Source organism: Oryzias latipes, chromosome 11 (assembly GCF_053564925.1).
Source record: "Oryzias latipes strain Hd-rR chromosome 11, Olatipes_Hd-rR_3.1".
Lineage (NCBI taxonomy): Eukaryota > Metazoa > Chordata > Actinopteri > Beloniformes > Adrianichthyidae > Oryzias > Oryzias latipes.
In genome coordinates, this window is record NC_136247.1 from 19,458,211 (window position 1) to 19,479,961 (window position 21,751).

Below are 21,751 nucleotides of genomic sequence, written 5' to 3' on the forward strand. Positions count from 1 at the left end.
CAGATTTTGATCACATGATAAGCAGAAGATGAAACTGAACAAGGTTTCTTTGATGTCGAGACCTTGTGATGCCTGTTAACGAGCAGGACGTCTAACCAGGATAAAATAACTCACAAAATAACATGGAACTCAGTGGATTAGAAAGAATGGATGAAGGTTTTAGGAGAAACTCCAAGCAGCTGGATGTTCCCATGATTCCAGCTGCACGTACTTTTGAGAAGTTTAGGGTCTAAGAAGAGGAACTGAGGAGATGGAAAACATGATTGGTAACCAAAGAGCCGAGAACAATCTCCAAAACCGTTGAAGGTGAACCTCAAGGGTCAAGGTACATCGGTGTGGACAGTGAAATTCATGGGAGGTCAAAGGGGACAGCCCTGTTGTAGGTAAATCATAAGAAAGAACTTAAAAGCACATTAAGAAAAGCAGATGGTCACTACTGCAAAACATGGAGGAGGTGTAGTTATAGTATGGGTTACTTGGCTGCATCTTTTTTGAATCTTTGTACTTTCATAAAATCATGAGACATTCAGTACTTCACTTTGCTGTGGTGTGTATGATGTTTGGTCTTCCACCAGGATAAACACCCGAATTAAAAAAAACAAAAAAACAAGAACGAATAAAGCAGAACATTCAAGTTTTCTGAAGTGTCCTTCTTTGAAAGGAGCTAAAAATCTGCTGTCTGGAGAAGACGCCCTTCAAAACTGACACGGTTGAAGCAGTTTACTTACAAAAGTGAGAAAAGGTCCTTCTGGACAAGTGGGCACGACTCCATGACTGTTGATTGCAGTGATTGATAGGGACCACTTTTATGTATGGTTTCTGTCAAAATAAATAAATAAAAACACAATAGGGGTCGGATTACATAAATTCACTTTTTCCCCACTTCATTTCAAGCAACATGTCAAATTCTGCTTGACTTTATTTGAATCATAATGTTTAATGAATCTAATGTGCAGTGTGTGTGTGTGTGTGTGTGTGTGTGTGTGTACTGTTTGCATTATAGCAAATGTGATTATGAGTAACGGCATCATCTTCCTTAATTTTTCTTATGATCTCAATATCTGATACAGGTTTGATATTTTATTTTTGATATTTCATTAATATTTCAGGTTTGATATTTTTTTTCATCAAGTTTGTCATTTTTTATTTTGTATTAAGATTCATTTGAAAAAAAAACAATGTAAAAGAGGTGGCAAAAATGTTATGGCGGATGTAAAATGAATATTTTAAAGGGACCAAAAGGGTGTAAAGAAATTGTTTACTAATTCATGAGAAAAGATATTTTTTTGTGTCTTAAAAATGATAACATTTTATGGCAGAATAGTTCCTACTAATTTATTAAAGGTAATGTTTTGAATACTTTCCATACTTTCAATAACAAAGCAAGTTAACCTTGAAACCACAAGTAAAAATCAAAGTTTTACTCACAGTTAAGACGTTACGTTAATGGTCAACCTGAAAAGGTATCGTTTCAAGAAGGTGGAGACTGTCTGTAAGCATGCTGCATAAAACACTATCACCTGGTTTCTCATCTTCACTATGTAACCTTAGAAACATGGGAGACAGTGGACATCGGTGATGAGGATTGGCAAAGCGTTTGGAGATGTGACGAACATATTTCAGCTTGTAGCAAAGTCCGATCTTTACGACCTAAAAGGAATCATAGGATGTTTAACCAGACATACCCTTAACTGTAGCTTTTCTCCCTGTTGCATAAAAGGTAAATCAGAAGATGGACCTTTGATACATCGATTTTGATCATGCCAAAGTTGCAGAGGTTTTGGTCTGATAGACTTGGAGAACTACAGAAAAGATTGAGGCTAAATCTGGATTTGGATCTGCTGTCTCTCATTTAGATCTCTCGAGTAAGATATTTACGGCTGAAGAAATAAAATTAAAACATTCCTCTAGCAGAAGGTTTTACTAGACCTGGTTCCACTGGAATGCTTAACATGTTTAATACACTCACAGACTGGAATTTTTCTTACTATTATATTTGGGACCTGACCTGATATCTCAGTTTTTTTGTTAGAGGGATTCTCCTGATTATTATGTCGTCATGCTGGTCTATCTGTTCATCTATTTATTTACTGTGTTGTCTGCAGAGTCTAAGCCAGTGTGTTTGTGTTGTTAGGTTTGTAAAAAGAAAAGAAGAAAAAAAGAAGTATTTCACAATAAAAAAATGGTTTCTTCTTTGAATTGAACAGAAGATCCTTTATTCAGTTTTTTTGCTGATTTTGTTATTTTAGGCCACATCACTTCATTTTGTGCTTCGAAAAAATTGAAAGATGAAACAGAAAAAAACTGCTCCGACACATTCCTCCGTCAGCTTCAATGTTTAATGTACCTCAACACATTCCAAAGATAAGGTGAGTAAATACAGAGAATAAACGTCACGTTTTAGTGTATTTGTGAGAATCAACGTGGTATAACCTACAATTACAGATAATTGCTATAGCGTACTCCACAAGCAACACGTTTGGACGTTTATAACTATTCCATTCAGGTGCTAAGTTACATGTGAGGTGATAAATACCACGGGTTAAAAAAAACAAAAAAACAAGGCAAGAAATAAATGTGAGGTGAAACATTCACATTTGAACTTTCACTTCCATAAACATTTCAAAGCTGCATCAAAACCTGAACATCAGTTTGTTTTGATCATTTATCTGACAGACCGCCACAAAAACTTAATTTAAGTTAAATCCAGAACATTAAAGCCAGAAGAGAATCATTCACTTACATTTAAGTCAGATTTCAGGTGTTATGTTGACAGAAAGTTTTAAACACACCTCATCATTTAAGGAAAGCATGTGTTGGTTTGTTTCAGTTTCAAGATTAACTCAGTTTTTCACATTTTAATTTAACTTTATTTTACTAAAAAAGCAACAAAAAAAAGAACACATTTAAAAAACAATGTTTTTTTAATAATGCAAAATAATATACTATAAAATGTAGCTGCAAACCTTTGATGTTTAGGTTGTTCAGAAAGGAAACAGTTTATCTAAAAAACAAAAAAAAAAGGAAAGAAAAATGAACGTTAGAAGCTTATGTGTTTTTTTAAAAGTAATTATTCCTTTATTTTGTAGGATTAAAGCCAAAATTCCAAATATGACAACTAATTTTTTCAAGTGACAAAACCTTTTATTACCTATTTAGTTGTCTTGAAAGAAGTTTTACCTATTTTTTCATTTATTATGTAGAGATATTTGTGGAATTTGAAATAACTTTTGAAGCATTTTAGTCCATAAATTTACCTAAGGAGGTTGGAAAATGAACATTGGTACTAATTAAACTATAATTTTAATCACTTAAAGCAATATTTATCTCTAAAACTAAACCCCTTTTTGATGAACTAATCTGAACATGAGCATTTCTCTATGGCTTTAGTGTTTGGATTTCACTTTTTACGGAGAGTTCAATTTAATTACAAATCCTGTATTCCAAAAACTAACATCAGAAAGTTACACATTTGACAGAAACCGAAAAACAAAACTGAGACCCATTTACCTTTTCTGGCCAAATGCCAGATTGAAAGATGAGACGTTCTAGAAAAACTCCTCCCAAGATGCAGAACAATTTCCTCCTCAGATGTGACAGATGGCAAACTAACAACAGCAGCTGCTGTGAACATAGACCATGTATTATATTACTGTCTGCATCCTCCTCTTTATATTCAATTTACTTTATTTGTGGACTAAGCAAAACAAAATATTAAGTATCAAGTCAGGCTCAACAAAACACAAACCCCTTCGACCAAAAACAGCAAACGTCATTAGGGTGAAAAACAACGATCCCATGTGTCAATCAAACCTAAAAACAACAGCATTTTCATGAGACATATTTGCCTCAAAGCTAGGAAGTGAACCCACTTTAGGGAGCATGTCGGCTATTTCTTTTGAGTCTCCAGCTGCACAAATCTTTTAGCATAGCGGATGATGCAGTTCATGTAAAAACAGAAAAACCTGATGCTTTGCAGAGAAATGTAATAAATACCACATCAGCTGAGGAGAGCAGGCAATATGATTTATGTGTGCAGCCTATAGAGTGGGTCAAAGGAGCAGCTGATTTAGCCCATAAATGACAGAATTAACATCAACTTCACAACATGTCAGCTTCACTCGACACTGGCTTTTTTTTTTCATACTATCGCTATAAAGGCAGATGAAGACATTCAATGCCGGCCTTCACCACTTGGCTCGTGTCTATTGAGGTGTTCACATGGCATGAGGCGTGATCCCTTCAGTAGTTTATCTCTTGGGTCTGTCAATGTCGTCGATGGCTGCTAGAAGTTTCTGTCGAGCCCTCTTGTTTATATGTGAACCCAGACACACGTTTACCAGGTTGGCAAGCTGTTTCATGGAGTATTCCTGGACAGAGACAAAGGTTATAAACATGTTAAAGTGGCCCAGTAACAACCGGACTGACCGCCCCCCCCGTCCCCCCCTCACCCTGTGGTTCTTGATGAACTGCTCCATGTCGTTTTCAGTCAGGTAATAGGCCTTGATGTAGGTCTCAACAAACTCCTTGTCGGGAATGGGCCGCAGGTCCGTCAGCTTCTCCAGCTTCATCAGGAACTGCTGAAAGTCCAGCTGCATCAGGGCCCGGCCCTCGTTACTGCACTTCTTCACATTCGCATATCTACGAGAGAGCACACCTCAAGAAGATAAGCGCCGGAAAATGACAGAAAGGCTGGAAATGTTTGGATTCCTGAAAATCCCCCTAACTGTTTCTCATGAAGGCCTGAAGGAGCAGAGAACTCTATGTTTACCTTTTATTAAAACTCAAAAGAATTCCAGAAATAGCAGGTCTACATCACAATATTCCAGAAAATAAAGCTAATAATAATAATGCATTTTATTTAGAGCGTCTTTCTTGTCACTCAAGGACACTGTACATTACAGAAAATACCCCCCAAAAAAATGGAAGGAAATACAAAGTTTGTGAAATAACACCATGACCATTCAGTGGTTGATGAATAAACTGACTCACAGCTGTATTATACCAGCGATAACTAAGAATGTGGTCACATATAGAATAAAAAGTAGGGATGTAAAAGATACACTTCTAATTTAATGAAGCACTAGGAGTTAACAGCAGTAAGGGTTGAAAACCACACGAACAAGATCATGAATGTAAAAAGATATATTGATAAGAAGGGAAATAATCAATTTCTGTCAAACTTTATCAGTTTGTCTTGCTGTTGTGTCTCTACCGTCTTTTCATGTACATGTGATGCAAACAAAGAGATGTCCAATCACAAGCTCGCTTCTAGCAGGTCGGTCAATGTAATTGGCTGAAGGTGAACCACAGTGAGGGATGTGTGTTGTGTTCACTAACAACACTTTTTCCCGCAAAGCACTTAGAACAATAAATCAATAAGACACACTTTTTTTTTAACCACTAAGAACAAAACTGTCTAAAACGACCCAAAATGTGACGTTTTGATTTCTGAAATGATTATGTCCTTTAGACCGTTTGCTTTTGTTGATTAAAATTAAAAGTGCCATTCAGAAGAAAAAAAAAATGTTTTTCTTTTTAAATGCATTTTCATTTCAAGTTCATTTTTTAGTTTCAAATGAATGCTAATATGTAAATTTACTCTATTTAAGTAAAGGAATTTGACTGTATTGTATCCCCACATATTCAGCCCAATCTTTTATGTATCAATTCATCAATAATGTGTTACTATGTATTGAATCACGTGAGAGGAAAAGATGCACACCCTTAACAAAAAAAGGTACAGTTTCAGGCTCCTTGTGTTTGTTTTAGAAAGTTTAAAACACCGTGTTCAGCATTTCTCCCCATCTACAATCTACAGTGCTTTGGCACATGCTAACAGCTAATTCCACTGCACTGGTTTTAAAAAAGGAAAATTAGAAGATTTTTACTCAGGCTAGACTAATCCCACATTCTTTTTAACCCCCTTACTTTTTGTATTATAGCGGTCCCTTGCTACATCATGGCTAACCTTTTGCGGTTCCTGCTACTGCCAAACTAGGTAGCCTTGGGTCTCCCTGTGCCGGTCCCCAGCCTGGATAAATAAATACAGGGTTGTGACAGGTAGGACATCCCGTGTCAGACTTTCTGCCAAACCACCTGTGCAGATGAAAAGTCGATTTGCTGTGGCAACCCCTGAAGGCATTGGCCAAAAGATCAACAACAACAACCTTTTGCAGTTTAAACTAGAGAGTTAAATGTGAAAATGTTCACATCTGTAATTCTATGTCGCAGATTTCATCCATCAGATTATTTATAGAACGTGACCCTGCAATAAACAAGGGAAAAGTGTACTAATCATTTATGGACTAGCTAAAAATATAGATTTAAACGGAAGTTTGGTCAAAGACATCTTTTTATTTTATTTGTCACAGAGAAACTAAGAACCTCCTGAAATCTAAGAAGGTAAAAATGGCTGAAAGGTCTCATCCTGAATGTGTCTGGGGGTCAGAGTTCAGCTGCATTTGGAGGGGCACCACTGCTGGTTCCAGTTCGGTGACATCCCAGGTGCATTAACGCTCTGCACACAGGTCTACTTATTCTCACACTTTATTCTACCTCACCCTTTCTTTTTTTCACTTCACCTCTTGTAGTGACATTCTTCCTCTTCTTTTTTTTTAAATCTTTAGACTGTCAGGGCTTTCTTTCTTTTGTACAGAGCGCTTAAGAATTAGCTCTGAAAGCTAGCAGGCACATTTCCCTCTGCCTGAAAGTCATCTTGAGGGCTAGTAAAGAGAAATCTAATAAGAGACTGAGGCAGTGGGAGCACAAACAAGTATAATGACTGAATCTTGGGTGTGGAAGTGGGCTGCGGATCAGCTTCTGCCGAGGAAAGGAGCGTACTGGGGCAGCTCTGCAATGGCGGCTTAAATCGGATGAGCGTTGTACTTGTAATGGCCCATTTGCTCATCAGAGAGGGTTCAAAAGTTCTTCCGCAAAATGAGGGAGATGGTGTTCGGGGGGATAAACATGTTGTCTTTCCTCAGTGGATGATGGTAAACCTTCCACCTACACCTGACACGAGGTGTTTGCCCTCACACAAACACGAAACCATTTAGAGGAGCATTTGTTTGGGACTGAACCCATTATCTGTGGCTGCAATCACACCGACACCGTCTGTGTGAGGCTTTCAAATGAGCAGCTCAGGATGCTTTCAGCAGCATTCCTCCTTACTTCCATTAAAGCGTGTGAAACCTCTGGGTAACCGTCAGCTGCTAACTCATCACTTTGTCACCATCCACAGCTGAGGCCTGAATGATCAGAGGATCGTTAAACTCCGTCTAAAAACCTCCTGCACACGCTCAACCCGGCGTCGGTGTGGACGGACTGAGGGGGAATGAAAGAAATCCAACAAGTAAAGCTGTAATGTTCTGTCGGCTGTAAAAACGTGCGTGTCCCGCTTTCAAGTGGGGAAGAGGTGAACCATTACAAGGGACGTGTCAAGAGCATTCTGCCGCCTCTGAGCGGGAACTGTCAGATGTTTGATGGTGCTTTGCAGTGGACTGAAACAAAGTCTGGAACAATGCAGGGAACTTCAGCCACTCTGAAGTTTAAAGTTTAGAGAATCTAAACCAAAAAAAACAGTTGTAGTTACATGAATACACATGGAATGAGCGTTATCATGCAAACTTAAAGTCTCACTCTGATTATCGTTTGATCTTTTATTAAGTGTTGCCAGTAGTCTTTAATTATGATAATGCCTTTTTAGAAAAAAACTAAAAAAATCGATGTTGTTTTCTATGAAAAAGTTTCTGCAGAGCAGCAGGAATTCATTGGAAACTCCGCTCCGTTGGTATGGATGAGGCCCACCTCCCCCCTTTCGCTTCCCTGTTGCTGAGAGCTCACTGTTTACACCCCATGCATTGGGATGAAGCGGAGCAGGAAACTTGTGGCCCCTCCAGCTTATTTTCTATGTCACAAACAAGATCTTTTTTAAACAGCATTTTTTGTCTGCTCCCGATCCACAACGATTTGAATACAGACATACTCAGAAATGCAAGTTTAGGTCTAAATGTATTTACATAGGTTCTCCATCATCAGAAATATGTCACAAGAGCATATTTCAAAGACCAGAATCAGAATTTTCATCTGGGTGGGTCTTAAAGGTTAGATGGCCTCCAATGGTTTCCAAGCATCCTCGTCTCTGATGGACCCTTGTATAATTTGCAACCTAATATAAGGCAATAATGCGTGTGAGGCAGGGACATGCAGATGAGGCAGTTCCTTACCATTCATCAAAAAATGTATACTGACAATAAATTAAATATGTCCACCAATCTGTGCCAAAAATGCAATTCATATGTATAGCTCATACCGTTTTCTGCATTTTTATCCTCAAAATCTCTGTATTTTGCATATTTCCTGTTAAATCAAAGTGCGAGTTTTAAGGAGAGGCAGCTTTGAGCTCTGCCATCAACTGGATTGATTGTGTGCCTTTAGCTTATTTAGCATTTGCTAATAATTCATTCATTCATCTTCTTAACCGTTTATTCCCTTTCGGGGTCACGGGGTTGTCGGAGCCTATCCCGGGCACTTGGGCGTAGGCAAGGGATGCCCTGGACTGGTCGCAAGTCTGTCGCAGGGCGGAATATCCTCAATCACACACCCATTCACTCTCACACTCACACCTATGGACAATTTAGAGTTGCCAATCAACCTATGTAGCATGTTTTTGGACGGTGGGAGGAAGCCGGAGATCCCGGAGAAAACCCACGCATGCACGGGGAGAACATGCAAACTCCACACAGAAAGGTCCCCCATTGATGTTGTGTTTTTCATGTCCCCCAGCCGGGACTTGAACCGGGGGCCTTCTTGCTGTGAGGCAACAACGCCAAGCCCACATTTGCTAATAATGTGATGCTTTATTTAAACGTGTTTGTTTTTGCATTTGTCCTTAGTGTTCAGATCTGACACTAATTAAGGGTTAATGGCCGACGAAGTGTCCGTTATTACTTTTTTAACGCATGCCGTGGAAGCCTGAACCGTCCGATGCGAAGCGGAAGTGCGTTAAAAAAAAAAAAGTAATAACGCACATTCGAAGGCCATTAACCCGCTTATACCATGGTCACTTACAAAAGCAATACATATTAACCAGTTTTTAGTCCTTAATTCTTGTTTTTCTTTTCCGATTTGGATCGCCTTTCTCACAAAAAGAGGACTATATGTTATGTAGGGCGCCGCATCACGTCACAAATAGTCCGCACCACCGCTGCAGTCAAGATTCGGCGATATATATATGCTGATCTTTCCAATGAGCTGAATAAAGCATCAGTTCAGAGAGAAAGTTCACATCTTACCGCTTGTTTTTGTCCAAATGATGATGCAAAAGGTTGTTTTAAAGAAGACGGCGCCGTGATACAAAAAATTTAATATAGGTGACCGGAACTTCTTTTTTCACCATGCGATATCATATTTTAACGCAGACCCAGCAGCCAATCAGAATGGAGTATTCACCCGGACCATGGTATAAAAAGACGTAAGGCGAGGCGGGCAGTAGCTCTGCATCAATGTACAGGGCCCTTGTGAGCTCACATTTGTTGTTGGGTGGTTGCTAATAAAGTTCAACAACAGTTGTTTTGCTCTGACTGACTGCACAAATGGTGGATATAATATAATTAAAGATGAATCAAAGTTGGACTTTAAATCTAAACGTGAAGTAATAAATAATGGATGACCAACACATCGTCCTTTACATTCTTCTTTGGCTCAAAATGAACCTGCTATGTTCATAAAAAGAATGCTGATGTGAGATATGAAACATAATCAGTAGTAGTTGGTAAATCTATTGAGTGCCTCCCCAGCCACAAACCTCATTGCACCTCACTGGGGCAAGGTCACAGCATCAAGGAGCTACAGTGTTTCTCTAAGAAAGTGAAGGGAGCTGCGTTTAGCAGTAAACATCTACGGGATGAAATAAATGCGGGGTTAAATGTGAACGTTGACGCGGTGTGGTCCCACTTACCCTTCGACCAGTGTCCTGTTGGCCAAGCGGATGCAGTGCTCCCACAGGACGTTGGACACGGGCAGGGGGATGCGCACGTGTCTGGACACCTCCCCCAGCCGCTTGTTAAACTGCTCAAACTCCTGAGGAGGAGGAGACCAGAGCAGAGGTGAAGATACTCAGCAGGTAATGAAGAACTTTCAGGTGCAGTGACAGGTAATTAGTGAATTTATTGAAAGAACAAACTGTCTGGAGTTTTGTTATCCAACTTCATTAATTACTAACACATCAAACCAGCACCAGCAGGCAGACGTAAAAGGTCATGTCAAAACAAGTCTGGGTGACACTAAAACGAAATCAAGACCTTTATAGACCTTTAGAAAAGGCTTCTGGTTATATACAATGACTGCAGAATCTTCATAGATGAAACACCAAATACTTTTCAAAGAACATTTACATTTACTACAGGAACTAAATGACTCCAACGTTCCTTTAGAAGTCACTGAAATATTTTTGAATTATGTATTTGAAGCGTGTCTTTGAAAAGCATGTAGTTTTGCTACCAAGCATAAGGATCTCATTTCCAGGAGGGTCCCATGAACCTGCAGGACACAAACATGAAAAGTGTTTGTGGTTCCAGTAGAGCATCAGCTGCAACGCCGTTTGTTTTGGTTTTGATCAAACGTTCAAGCTATAAAACATTAAATTATGCAGGAACATTCATAACCATCGCATTACGTTGTGTTTATTAGAGCCTGTTTGTAGTGAAACATGACTGGTTACTTTAATTCTCGTCATGTGACTTGAAGAAAAAAAAGAAAAGAAGCTGGAATGTTTAGGCTTACGTTCCACATTCATTCTGAACTAAAGTTCATTCACTAACAGCCTCATAATCATTTCTGACTCTAATACTTTGTCAATAAAGACGTGGTGAGTCTGTCCACTTTATATGCAAATGAACGTGCTGAGAAATGACAGCGATCAAGCTGACTTCATGAATAAAACATTCCTGAAAGAAACAAGCAACAGTTGCTTCAATCACCTAACAATGACTAAGCATGTACGCGTTGAGAGCTTGTGAGGAGTTGACAGAGGGGTTGGTATAAGATGCAGAGGGAGAAAGTACATGTGAGTTATATAGTACTTATGTTGGAGTACTAGCCGGATTGGTTTGGAACGGTTATTTAGACTAGGTCAGTAAGAAACGGCTCCTGTCAGGAACTTTTCTCCAAAAACCAAATAAGCCAAAAGCCGTTGCTGCATATGAGAGGAAAGGCATTCTCTAAAGTTCAGCTCTAATTTTTTTTTTTTAAGATTATGAGCACCTGGGAGAGGAACTGTTGCTGCAACAGATAAGCCAAAAGACAGGATTTTCTGTGTCTTCACAGAAGGAAAAAGTCAAAATTATAGGAACTGCATTTTCTCTGTTTTCATCCAAAGCTCCCACGGTAACAAACACAATCAGTAAAATAATAAACAATGTTAATTGCATTTCTACATTCTAAGTATAATTTAAACAAAAGAAAAACAACAGCTCTAAATTCTGCAAACGCCTGGATTGCAGCTTTGGTTTCTGAAAGATTATTATATTGGTGATCTAGATCAGTGTTTTTCAACCTTTTCTGAGCCACGGCACACTTTAACCTTAAAAAAAATCCCGCGGCACACCAGGATCCAAAAATTAAAAAAAAAAAAACGGAGAAACTCAGTATGTATTGATCTACAGCCCCTCCACAATTGCACATGCATTTTTGAGATAATTGTTGCAGAAAAAGTTGGAAACTGCAGCTGTTTTTTTTTTTCTAAAAGATGCAATAAAAGTTAAGTTAGAAGATTTAAAAACAGTTTGTGTGTTCGTTGGTTTCAAGACGTTTAACAACAGATCTCCTTATGCGCTGTCACTCTCACAACCCAATGCATCATGGGAGATGTAGTGCATAAAACGGCCGGCGGAGATCGCGTTTCTGAGCTTCATGGTTTTGTTCACTTGTTCCACGGTCTGATACCGGATTCTGTGGAAAGCTACACCGATAAAGACGAGATTTAGCTGGTATTTTTGTTAGAACTGAGCGATTTTACGAGCTAAATCGGGACAAGGAAGTGAATACTTTAACCACTTCTGATTGGTCAGACTGATGACATGTGATTAAGTTCCCTAAGAATGATTGGTGGAAACAGTTAAAGGGCCGGGACTTTTCTAAAATACAGCCGGAGCTGCAGCTGAATCGCGGTACGTCATTCTTATCAAAATGTCTTTAATAAAATAAAATAAACGCAAAGAAAAAGTATTTTACGATCTTTTATATTCCTAACTACTCAGTGTTTTATCAGGGCCTGTTTGGATGAACAGAGAGCTGAAATCCCGGAGATGGGAAATGTTTTTAGATCAGTTAATGAGGGTGATTTCCCACGGCACACTTGACCATCTCCCACGGCACACTAGTGTGCCGCGGCACACTGGTTGAAAAACACTGATCTAGATGATGAAACTGACAAAAAATAGATGTATAAAGCCCAACACCTTTTCATTTTCCAAGTAAACGTCTAGATGCAAGAGCATCATTGTTTCTGCAAAAAATAATCTCTGACCTTTCCTAACCCTGGAGAACCCAGGAACAATGTTCTCCAGCCTTTTAAAGTTAATATGGCATTTTTTAATGGTTTGTTTATTAGTGTATTAGCATTTAAAACCAGCTGGGGGGAAAAATAAGTATCAGAATAAATAAATAAAGCAAAAACTGCTGCCAAAATTGACCCTTGTTGGTTTGGGCTACAGGTAAATAATAGGAATAATAACATAACTTTATCATTTTATGCAAGTAAAAATAAAAATTGAAATGAATAAAAAACATTTGGTAATTATATCAGTCTCAAAGGAATCTTTTATACAAGTGTCAGACTAGAACCTAAGTTTAGGGAACTGTTTGGTTTTGTCTTTCATTTGTCCCAAAACACCTCCACACACCACCAAACTTTGTTTTGCTGAATTAATATTTTTTTTAATGATTTCAAACTATGAGAATTTTTTTTTTCCTGTGCAACAGAACCTTTTCAACCCTGGAGAACCCAGGAACAATTTTCTTCAGGCCTACATAAAAGTAAATTTGACATTTCCTTTTTGTTTGTTCATATTGGGTAGCAGCAATAAAAATTAAAATTGATTGAAAAATATTTGGTTACGTCATCAGTCTCACAAGAATCTTTAATATACATGTCTGACTAGAACCTAATTTTGATATTTGTTTTGCTTTGTCTTTCTTTTAACCCAAACACCTCTATTGTTGGCCATTTTTTGCTGAATTTAGGTTTTTTGTATATTAAAACATGAAAATTTATGTGTTTGTTTTTTTGTTGTGACATTGGCTTAAAGTCCCCTGACCCTGCAAACTCTTCAATTTTCACAGAATGGCATAAATTTAAATGAGAGCAGAGGTCATTGAAAAATTTGCAGATTTCTACACGAAGTCTGCAAAAAGATCACTCAGTTATAAGTTTTCCTGCAAGGTTTGGTGTTTTTTTTCCTAGAAACAATTTGGTTGAAAAATCAAAATAGCTGACTTTAAAAACTGTTACAGCGCTTTGCAGAAAAAAACCATCAGATGTTGGAGGGAAGACAAAAAAAAAGTGGAATCTGTACTCAGCTCTTAATACTTGTACTGGAAATTATGTCTAAAATAAACCCTGAAACAGCTTTAATGAAATGTTTGCATAACATCTTCATTAAATCTAATTGAAAATATTACAAAGATGCTCCCAGCTGGTCTTAAACAGAAGCTAGTGTAGCAAAAAAAACAGGAGCAGAAAAAGCATTTCCGCCAATTCTGATCTGCTTTAAAAGCTTCAAGGTGCAGAAATCAATTATTGCAGGGTGAGCTGAAACTTTTTCACAAGGTTTCATTAAAATGAATCCAATTGACAATAATTCCTCCTGCTGGTGATTTAAAGCTCGTCGTGTCGTGTGAAACAGCAGGAGACCGCCAGAAAGTTGACGCATGAACGTCTGTATCAGCATGTGAGAAAAGAGACTCAATGCAAGTAAAACAATGCATGAGGGGGATCATTACTGCACAGGTGGTAAAGGGGTTAAGACAGCTGTCTTCTTCTTGGAAGGAGGGGAAAAGCCCTCGTCTGGATGAAAGAATTTCACATTTCATACCATGTTTAGCACAGAAAGGACTTGGATTTTAAAGAAACAGTTCCTGTCCTTGTGGTGCAAAAAAAAGAAAAAATATTTACTTAAGGCTCATTCACTGATGGATGATGGGGACCTATTAATTGACTGAATGCTCCCCTTCGCTTTTTCAAAGGTAGCTCCACTTTCAGGCCACTCATCATTCACCTTTCCAGACTCACTTTGCTGTTTCAGGTGTAGAAAAATGAAGAGGTGACCACAGTTACCTTCAACAGGACGTCTACGTATATGTTGTGCTGTGACATTATCTCTCTGATGTCCCATTTGACTCCGGCCATCATGAGCAGCATCTGCTCGTAGTCGATGGCCTTGGCTGCCACGACCCAGTAGATTGGCTTCCGCAGCTCGCTGGCTGTAGACACCGTCTGCCAGGGAAAGGGGCGGAAAAATGCAACGTCTTTCAGAGGCAACAGACAGCTTCCATGATGTTATGCAAGGCAGTAATGGGACACACAATCTGAGCCAAGGTCTCTTTTGAGGTGGAAGCACTCTGCAGGTAATATCAGGTCCTGGGTTACGTAAGTCTATTTACACAAACATTTACAAGAGTGAAGTCAGAGGACGAAACAGACATACATGTCAGCTGAATATGTCCAGGATGAAGAGGACATTTAAAGAGCAGCCAAGAAATGTGTGACAGGATTGAGTGTCATTTGTTCGCAGTGCTCTGATAACCTAAGTTCCTAATGTCTTACAGTCAGTCTGTGCGTAAGGATTGCACACATATCACTTGAACAGCACCAACAGGCTCTTTGCACAATGCACAGGATTTGAAGAAAAAAAAAAGCATTAATCATTACGACATGCCTGCATTTCACCTCCTTGTACCTCACTTACGCTTGGGTATTGTTTAAGTGCACTCTATGATGTCGCTTGCATGCCCAAGGAAAACAATGTGCATAAATATTTTCACTCTAGTGGCTCACTGAGCGGTCTATGACTTTTAGATTTCCTAAGGGCCATCTGTGTCCCAGTACAGCTTTGTCAATTTTTCACCTGCAGACTGCCCATAAGCGCCTGTAAGGACAGTTGTGACTTAAGCCACGTTCACACCACGCACGTTCAAGCCTGTAATTCTAATGAAAAGTCTATGACAACGCAAAAATTCCGTCTTTCACGATCAAAACGCTCACGTTCACGTACAGATACGGAGGTTTATACGACCGCTTTCAAGCTCTACATACAAAACGTGTGGCCATTGAAATTTAACCGGTTGAACTTTGACCAGGCAAGGTATGGCGTTTCATCACTGTCATAAAGTGAAAGGGCGTAAAGACAACTGAGCGGGCGTAGTCAGGAACTGAGTGAACCTCACAACCGCGAAGGCGCAATTCTACCCAAGCGACCCCGTATTTTACAACTGCAGGCCTGCAATCCTAACTGAGCGGGAATCTTGCGCAGTCAGTTCCTCTTTGCGCCCTCAGCAGGATTTACGCTCAGTGTTAAGGGGGCGTTTTTGTCACTTGGGGGGCAGTATTCAGGGGTGTGTTTGTCCCTTGGGGGCAGTAACCTTTGTGGTTGATCTGATTGGCTAAAATTTGAATGTCAAGTCCGGCGAGGCAGCGGGGCGGGACTTTCTTTTAGGGGCTTTATTAGAAAAGAATCTGCGGCTGTAACGAGGATTAAAAGGATTAAAACGGTAACAAATGCAGTGATTTTCAGATGAGAAAAATTTACAGCACAAAAAAAACCCGCTGCACTTTCTTACCTTGGTCTTGGGTCATTGGTTAAGGTTTGAATCCACGTTACATTTGTCGTTTTTTTCTATTCAAGCCTCTAACACAAACAGGGTTGGCAAACAAGTTTGAAACAGAGCCAAAATGACCTGTTCATGTAAATATAGACATTTATTCTTTTTTGTGAGATTATTGATTTTTACAGAATGGTGTTTCACAGAGTATACACTTTGTTGACGGTCCCTTTGCAGCGGCTCGCTGCTCTTTCTGCATTCACTGCTTGAAGCAAACAATTCTGATTAAAAGCCAATAAAAACAATCTTTTTTATTTAGAAATGCATTTGTAGTTCACTCTCTGTGTTAATACAAAAGGATAGAGATAACTGCTGACACATTTGAACGTTTATCAGAAGAGTTATTGAGGCCGGAAGTCCGAATCTGTGAAGATCTAACTTAACCGAACTGCAGTTGCTCTATTGTCGTGTTACTCCGTGTAGCTGATAGCTTCCAGTTAAACTGTTTCTTAATCGTGTCTCTTTGCATTTCCAGGGTTTCCAAAACGATTTTGTTCTTCATTATGCACATATCTGCACCTGTACTATGAGGGGGGGGGGGGGGGGGGGTGTCTTCTCTCACGTCCTCTCCTCTCTCCATACCGTTCTCATGCTGTTCTCTCCTAGGTCCTCTTTATCGAAGTCACACAACAACACATTAGGGCCGCTCTGTACATTTTGGAGAAAATGTAAGACTTTTATGTTCACCTTATGGTTATGAAAGTACTGTATATACAAAATATGACAAAGGGCAGATAGTCGCACGCAGCTCAAGAGTTAACCCCCCCGCTCTGAAAAAAGAAAGTCCCGCCCCGCTGCCTCGTCGGACTTGACATGCAAATTTTAGCCAATCAGATCAACCAGAAAGGTTACCGCCCCCCAAGTGACAAAAACACCCCCTTAACTCTGAGCGTAAATCCTGCTGAGGGCGCAAAGAGGAACTGACTGTTTAGGATCCCCGCTCGGTTAGGATTGCAGGCCTGCAGTTGTAAAATACGGGGTCGCTCGGTTGCGCGGTTGTAAGATTCCTCACTTAGTTCCTGAATACGCCCACTCAGTTGTCTTTACACCCTTTCACTTTATGACAGCGATGAAACGCCATACAAGGACTCAGATTTGGTAGTGACGTCCCTTTTAATTTACGGAAATGCCAACCGTTTCAAAACTGACCACGGAGGAAAATTAATAATTGTGGTTTTTGCCTGGCCGGAATTATAACCCAAGTCTGGGAATAGAAAAAAGAAAGAAAAAAAGATTCGAACGAGATTGACAGGATTTGCACCACTTTGACATTGCACAGATGTGAGGATTCTGGGCTCTCTGGGTGTCTGTGGTATTTTTTTGTCATGTTCTTGTCAGTCTCATCGATTTCAAGTTGATCTTCCACAGCTTGTCTTTATTTAGTTAATCAAGTGTCTGGTTTTCCGTTCCTCAGTGTCAGGTCATCTTTTCTGTCGTGTCACCTTTTTGTTGCTCCATAGGATTTTTTGTCTCGTTCAAGTTCATTAAATGTCAGCGTTTCCGCCACTAAGCCTGGTCTCCTGCATTTTTGGGTCCTACACCACCAGCCTTTGACAACACCAAGCACACCAGGCTATTTACCAACCAACTGTGGGTGGAGGACAGGCGCTAGTAAACAGTAGAAACAGAAGAAGAAGCCCCTCCATGCTTATCCAGTGTGAACACCGTGGGCTAAATTCCCACTTGAACATAGCTTAAGGCTTATATTAATGGACTTTAATCAGTACAAATACCTAATCAGTTTAACAATAATATGGTAAATGTACTTAATTTGTGTAAAAAAAGGTCAAAACTCCGTTTTTTGAGCCATTTGCATTTTATCCGAGCAGATGACCTGATCTAACAACAGTAAAACACATTGGGATTCAATGCTCATTAGATTTCAGACATAAAAACCAATAAGGGAGGAAAAGAGACTGCATTTCAAATGCCCTCACAGACCCATGGAACAGCTCTTGTGGCTGAAAGTGTTGTCATGTCAAAAAGCTGCAGGGATTGCTCGGTAAAGTCCGTGCGGATATGAAGACACATGCTCTGAATACTGAGACATACAGTACCTGGGAATAAAACTGCTGCAAGAAGGGCTTCTTGGCTGCAGGCATCATAGCATCCAAATGCGACTGCAGGGACTCGAACAGCTCAGCCAGACACGCTCTGAGGGAGAAAGAAAAGAGTGTTCCCCAGAACCAGTTTTCACGACGGATATAAAACAGTTGACATTGCTGCAGCAAATGAAGGTTTGGCTGCTTTATATACACCTTCAAACTGCATTATTCTTAAATATTTAAACAGATGACCATTTTCAAAAAAGAATTGGCTTAAATTGGTGAAATAGTTTGTCTTTTAAGCAAAGTTTGACGTCTGTACTGATACTGTGGTGAGCAGATGACCTGAACAGGAACAGGGTGTTTTCTCTTTAAGTCCCGACACTGCTTGCACCTTCAGTAGTTAGATGAAACGTTTTACCAAGTATCATCGGGACTTGAATATTTTTGCATTTTCTATCATTTCAGCAGTCGAATGTTTACCGAATATTGTTCAAGTTTGTCATAGAAAGATTTAAATTGAACTATTCAAGAATAAAAGCTACAGTCTGGCTTTTTCATTCTGCAAGTTTAGAGTTTTAAGAATGATGGCAAACATGTAGTCGTTGAGGATTCCCTCCAAACACAAATTAAATCATTTAAAATGTCAAAAAATCAGGCAGGCTGCCTTATAACTTGATATTTTTAGTTATCTTTTTCAAAAACAGCATGAAAATCAAAGTCGACAAATGATAACTAAAGGATGCCGTGGAAAGAAGAAAAATCCCAAACACCAGCAGAAGGACTGTAATACCTCCATTCCTCTGTGTATTCAGACTATATTGCTCTTAAGTATTATTGTGCACAAAAAACTGGGCGAGCAGGTTTGGCCGGTCTTAAGTTCAGCTGAGTTTGGTGTTTCTTAAAGCAAAAAGGATAAAAAGCTGATGAGAGCCATTTCTCAGCAGTTAGAGGTGAGAGGCAGAATGTAAAAAATGCAACTAAGAGAGGGAAAAACACTGAATTAAATCAATACTGAGTTCCCCATCGTCTCCAATCTTAAGGTATGGCTTTAACTTTAAAAAGCAGAACTTAGATTATGTGGCAAAAGCAAACCCACATTTTGCAGTTCAGCCCTCAGATAAATATTACACAGAAGTTGATTTATGCAAGTCCAACGTAGCAGAAGGATCAAGCTCCTTCTGTCCTACATGCTATATTTCAGGCTTCTTTAATTCTGCCAGAAAAAACAAAACAAAACGTTATCTGACCTGTGTTTAACTAAAGAAAACAAATGTTTGAGTCCAAGCCAAGTGAAGACACCAAACGCAAAACATCTACCAAAGAAAATTCCAACATATATCTGAACATATGTGAGCTTAGTGACTTTAAGGACATTTTTAGTAAATTCCCAAAATTAAATCAAAACAAATCCACTAAAATCAAGAGATTAACAAATCCCAAACAGTTTCAAATCTGAAATCAAAATAAAAAAAAATTAAGATCTAAAACTAAAATGCTAAATTATGATAAAAAGTCAGGATTAGAATAAAAATGAAATAGCATTATATAATAAAAGATTACAAAGTTTTTCCTCACCCAAACACATACTATTTAGTAACTGCTCCACAATTGTTGTATCAATATGATGTGTTTTTCTTTTTCCAGGGGAGGGCGTTGACCTGTACAACCTCTTTTTGTAATCCTCCAGTCTTTTTTTTTATAATTACAAAAAACACACTTTGAATACTTATTATTTTAAAGCCTTTAAATCTAAACCAATGCTTCTTAATGAGCCAATCCAATAAACTCATATGCACTCACAAAATCTATAATTAGTGTCTGTGGAGGGCTGCGGAACAGCAGAGGCACCGGTGAACATTTGCTCCTTTCAGTGGAGCAGCAGAGGAAATCACATTACAGTACGCCTCAGCACTGCGTGTTCCCTCAGGTCACCCTCATCTGATCGCACCGGAACAACAGCTGCAAGCTCACTGTGCTGGACTTTAACCTTGATCTTTACTCTGGTTTCTTTTGGGTTATCCATTTAAATAATTAGCTTTTCACAAAAACACCTTTTTCAGTTCAAAATTACACATTATAACAATCTTTTGACTTATCCAGAAATCCATTTTCAGAAGATTGTCCTGTAGTTTTTGCATAAGTAATCAGTTTTATTCTCACCAAACGAGATTTCCTTTTTAAAATCAACTAAAGACATGAACTAGAGTACACTTTAATGATCAACTCTTTAACACCAGAGCTTTAGCTCCAGTCTTGACAGACTTTTGACAACCGTAACTCTTTAACCAGCTTTGCACTTTACTGTGCTGCATATTAGTGCAAAGCTGATATGAAAAGCCAGTTTTCTCTGCATCAGAGTTAGCGGATTCATGTTGATAGCATAAATAGTCATAAAATTACGGTACATCAAGGAGTGTGTGTTATTTCAGTATCACCAGCGACATCTCTGGTGTTAAAGGGTTAAACTCTTGGGTTGTCATTTGTTTACACAGCCTTTAACATAAAAAAGGGAAAAAAAGGTGTTGTGAGATAGTAAAAGCATATTCAGCATTTTTACAGCAGTGCTATTTGAGCTTCAGGCCTTCATTTCAGAGCTGTTGCTGTACAAGTCTAAGGGCTGTCAGCACTGATGATTGTTTAACCCAATTATAGGTGAGGGCGCCACTGTGGCTTCGATTTAAGACGCAAAGACAAAGGGGAGGAGGAACCACTTTGGTAAAACACAAAGAAAATAAATCACAGATGACAACTGATCACAACAACTTAATGGTAAGAGTGCTTTCTGGAGGTGAACCGGCTCCAGGAAGTGAGCGCTCACACCAAACATGCAGGAAAATCTTTGAAGGCTGAACTGGGCAACACTGCTCGACGACAGTGAACACAAACTTGATCAGAGCAAACGCTTGGACGAAGATTACAGTAGAGTTGCATCACACCACCCCGAGAAACAAGTGATGACATTTGAGCCATCACATTCAACAGATGTTACCATTTCTCTCCCCATTCGTTTGAGTAAACTCTTGTAAATGTGCTGCTGCAGGTCACGCATACATGATGATGACACACTGCGCAGATATTTTCCCTATTGGGTAGACTGTACTTACAGAGACTCGGTGGCCACCACCCTCTGAGCCAGGCCATAGAGGGTCTCACTGTTTGTGAGGACCACCAGATGGCTGAGGTGGGGGCTCGGCACCTTTTCTTTCCTGTCCTCTGTCGGGGCGTGGACTCCTGCGTTCTCCCCAACGGGATCCTGAAAAATATTCAGGCAATTTTACTAGTCTGAGGAAGTCACTTCTGCTGGACCGTCAGCAACGATGCAACACCATTCCTCATAGGATCCACACACAAACATGCATCACTTAACAGACTTAACACTTAATTTCACATTAGCTGACTGGCACAGGGCAGTAATGAGTCACAAATATTGATGACAGAACATTTTATTATACAGTAAATGATACGCAGTGGAGGGGGGTAAATGATAAAATGATCATGGTTCCACAAAGTAATATTTTCTCTCTGGCAAAACAAAATATAAGAAAGAAAGAGCAAATGTTTCAATTCAATCAGATTTTTTTTTTAAACGGAAAAGTTAATATGCAATTTTGTGTTCTTCACGGACTCCAGGGTTTGTACAAAGAGGTTGTTGACACCGTTGCCATAGCTACTTGTCTTCTGCTAATAACTCTGTTGTTTTACCTCAACGAATCGGCAAACTGAATGCATTGAGGATCTAATTAAAAAGTAATTGTGAGTAGCTATGTGTGCACAGGCTTTCTTTTACGTGTCTATGCTTGAGCTGAAGTGTTTCAGAATGA

General features: G+C 39.3%; 1 protein-coding gene across 2 annotated transcripts in view; it reads right to left on the reverse strand.

Moving 5' to 3' along the window:
• Positions 1 to 2,317: 2,317 nt before the first annotated feature.
• Positions 2,318 to 21,751, reverse strand: part of vps50 (VPS50 EARP/GARPII complex subunit) — a 126,146-nt gene continuing 106,712 nt past the window's right edge. The window contains exons 23-28 of one of the 2 annotated variants that reach the window (XM_023959805.2): positions 21,035 to 21,183; positions 17,940 to 18,036; positions 14,339 to 14,497; positions 9,962 to 10,083; positions 4,452 to 4,641; positions 2,318 to 4,370 (exon numbers count right to left, since the gene is read on the reverse strand). In XM_023959805.2, coding sequence (XP_023815573.1) covers positions 4,251 to 4,370; positions 4,452 to 4,641; positions 9,962 to 10,083; positions 14,339 to 14,497; positions 17,940 to 18,036; positions 21,035 to 21,183 — 837 coding nt within the window. In that variant the 3' untranslated portion in view covers positions 2,318 to 4,250. Of the gene's footprint in view, positions 4,371 to 4,451; positions 4,642 to 5,888; positions 6,035 to 9,961; positions 10,084 to 14,338; positions 14,498 to 17,939; positions 18,037 to 21,034; positions 21,184 to 21,751 lie in introns of those variants that run through there. The other variant, XM_078954957.1, reaches the window with a different exon arrangement.